This window comes from Etheostoma spectabile, unplaced genomic scaffold (assembly GCF_008692095.1).
Source record: "Etheostoma spectabile isolate EspeVRDwgs_2016 unplaced genomic scaffold, UIUC_Espe_1.0 scaffold431, whole genome shotgun sequence".
Classification (NCBI taxonomy): Eukaryota; Metazoa; Chordata; class Actinopteri; order Perciformes; family Percidae; genus Etheostoma; species Etheostoma spectabile.
This window is the reverse complement of record NW_022605607.1, coordinates 23,207-24,159: the sequence shown is the minus strand read 5'-3', so window position 1 is coordinate 24,159 and position 953 is coordinate 23,207. Positions and strand designations below refer to the sequence as shown.

General features: G+C 48.3%; 1 protein-coding gene across 1 annotated transcript in view; it reads left to right on the top strand.

The window, feature by feature from the left end:
• The window catches only part of tmc1 (transmembrane channel-like 1), a 39,286-nt gene extending 38,463 nt beyond the window's left edge, over positions 1 to 823 (top strand). The window contains exons 17-18 of the mRNA XM_032511654.1: positions 254 to 371; positions 609 to 823. Of these exons, the coding sequence (XP_032367545.1) occupies positions 254 to 371; positions 609 to 823 (333 nt within the window). The remainder of the gene's footprint in view (positions 1 to 253; positions 372 to 608) is intronic.
• Positions 824 to 953: the final 130 nt, after the last annotated feature.

Below are 953 nucleotides of genomic sequence, written 5' to 3'. Positions count from 1 at the left end.
CTGATTCCCGCCTATGCACGGGTGTGTATAGATGCAGAAACAGCTGTTGTGTCTGTGCCGTCCAGCAGAGGGCAGCAGACAGCTGTGAATATATATATTTATCTATCTAAAAAGTACTGAAACATAAGTACATATAAGTAAAAAGTACCAATGCACTGCTGATACTCAAGTACTCATTCCCCTTTTCTATGTGACCGTTGGGTTTCTCTCCCCCCTCTCTGCTTATAATGATCGTGTTCATGTCTTTTTTAAGCAAAACGAGGAGAACAAGAGGAAGAACAAGATGGCGGCGCTGAAGGCCCAGACGGACGTGGAGGAGGCCCGGGAGACCGAGAGACAGAAGAACCACGCGTCCCTGCAACGCCGACCGGGTGAGACCTCATCACTTTAGACCAAGGTCTATAAGAGACTTCAGATACAGTATTAGGGACCACTAAGGTCTATATAAAGAGACTGCAGATACAGTATTAGGGGACCACTAAGGTCTATATAAAGAGACTTCAGATCCAGTATTAGGGGACCACTAAGGTCTATATAAAGAGACTGCAGATACAGTATTAGGGACCACTAAGGTCTATATAAAAGACTAAGTCCAGCTCTTCCTTCAGCAGAGGAGGAAGACCTCGGCTGTAGTCAGAGGAAGAACGGACGCCCTCCTCCTTCAGTTAGACACCAAGATGGCCGCCCTCCGGCCACCAGGGCCCCCGGCCCCAGGACCCTTCACCCTGACACCCACAGGCCCGTGGGGTACCTCCCGGGGGGCGGTTTCCCCCAGCAACGGGAACCCAGAATGCACCGCGTGCCGAGCCTGCCGAGACACTGAGGGGCAGAAAAACAGGACGTTAGCAGATGGTTAGTCAGTTATTTCTAATTTTATTTTTAATTATTATTAAGTTTTTTTTTTTACCCTTGTGTTCCCTTGTGACAATCAACACTTTGTTGACGCTTTTTGT